The 1,796-nt window shown below is 40.4% G+C and overlaps 1 protein-coding gene across 1 annotated transcript in view; it reads right to left on the reverse strand.

Moving 5' to 3' along the window:
* Nucleotides 1-1,796, reverse strand: part of cttnbp2 (cortactin binding protein 2) — an 86,355-nt gene that overhangs the window by 22,591 nt on the left and 61,968 nt on the right. Inside the window, exon 6 of the mRNA XM_014338757.2 lies at nucleotides 1,479-1,578. Within this exon, the coding sequence (XP_014194243.1) occupies nucleotides 1,479-1,578 (100 nt within the window). The remainder of the gene's footprint in view (nucleotides 1-1,478; nucleotides 1,579-1,796) is intronic.

Genomic DNA, 1,796 nt, shown 5'->3' on the forward strand with positions numbered 1-1,796 from the left:
GTGTGTGTGTGTGTGTGTGTGTGTGTGTGTGTGTGTGTGTGTGTGTGTGTGTGTGTAAGGATGCCTTTTGGATATCCTACTCTATAAATAACATGGTGATCAGATATTACAGCACTGCACATTCCCCAGCTGGCTCTGTGCATCCTCGCTCAGTCCACTGTGGCTGACACAGCCTGGCTCTAAGCATTGGGTTCATCTTGGCAAGACATCACAATCAATACGAGTGATCGCAACTGACAGTGAAGATAGTGTAGAAGCAGATGTTTCACTCATCTTTCACAGCTCATAATGAAGGATCTAGTAATGTTTGAAGAGGAGAAATTAGATAAAGTTGCAAACATGAACAGGTACTGCCAAGTCAAGCTGACTTTATTTCAGTTGGTTTCAGAAGAGGAGCAGAGCTAGTCTCAACTTGATTAATTAGAAAATTCCCTTCAGGCATTATTGAAGTTCTTACTCTTAGAAGTTAAACTATGCTCTACCAAACTACCAGTTTGAACTGGTGTCATTGCAGAACTGAGCAAATAAGCTGCCGTCGCTCTGGGCAGTGGAACCCAGCACAGTTAGCAGCATCTGCCTACCGGTTGTTTCACACATGGGAGGCTCCAGCTGTGCTTGTCTTCCAGCAAAGTATGCATAATGAGTCATCAATTGACAACACACAAACTGACTTCAGGGACCAGTGTGACAGCAAAAAAAAGAGAGCTCAAGTCCCGAAAATAGCAGTAAACAAAAACAGGATAACTATTAACAAAGTCACACTTCACGGTTTCTGAGACTTGACACTTGTTTTAGTCAGGAAAGTGCCAACTGAGCTACATTATCTTTTTTTGTAATTTAATTTGTGAAAGCCAACTGAATCAGATAGAAAGGAAAATAATACTTAAATGTAATTAAATAAACACACACACATGGACACACACACAGACACACACTGCTGGTGTTGCTGCTTCTCACCAACCATGATCTGTCAACAGTCAGCGGTGGCTACGTTACATGGTCAAACCAATGAGTTCTTGGGGGTTCTAGTAAACCTTTTCATAATCCAACGAGAAAATAATGCAACCATCTAACCATGGAAACTAATTAAATGGTGGCTGTGTTCTTTGTGCGCACATCCACCACCTTTTTCTAAATGTATGTGAACATAAAAATCCACCCAAATCAAAGTGAGAAAATCTGATTAGAGTTGAGCTGATAAGACCTGTACCAGAGATGCATTAGCAGCTGAAAAAAACATTTCAGTGCATGTTTCATGTTTTATTTAAATGCATGACCATTAATGAAAACGTGACCTAAACTGTTTCTTTTGTGCATCGCAGTGAGTAGTCTAGTTTCTGGACTGCTGGTGAAATACAACAAGCACTTCAGCTGGGAAACCTTTCACAATTGACCAAACTGATGCATATCTGGTTTTTTTAGAAGTGACAAAATTGTGACCACTCTGGCTAAAAGGCTTTAAAACCATATGAGCTCACCTGCTATGGCCATGGGCAGCAGCAAAGTGTAAAGGTGTGAATCCATTCTCATCCGAAACATCAGCAGGCAATCCCGAAGACAGCAGCAGCTCCACACAATCTGACAGAGAGAGGAAGATGGATGAATCTTTTGTAGTCTGCTGCTACACAAACATGACTCAAGTTTTGTAACAGCATACAGAATTAACAAAAATACTGTAAAATATTTATGACATATAATACAAATACGATCCATCAGGGCAAGCAAGGCAAGCAGCACTTCTCTAAAAGTCTATAAATCATCAAATAAAATCAGAGTGAAATTAATCTATCGAGCTC

The sequence above is a fragment of the Haplochromis burtoni genome, unplaced genomic scaffold (assembly GCF_018398535.1).
Source record: "Haplochromis burtoni strain Fernald_Lab_line unplaced genomic scaffold, NCSU_Asbu1 Contig_248, whole genome shotgun sequence".
Lineage (NCBI taxonomy): Eukaryota > Metazoa > Chordata > Actinopteri > Cichliformes > Cichlidae > Haplochromis > Haplochromis burtoni.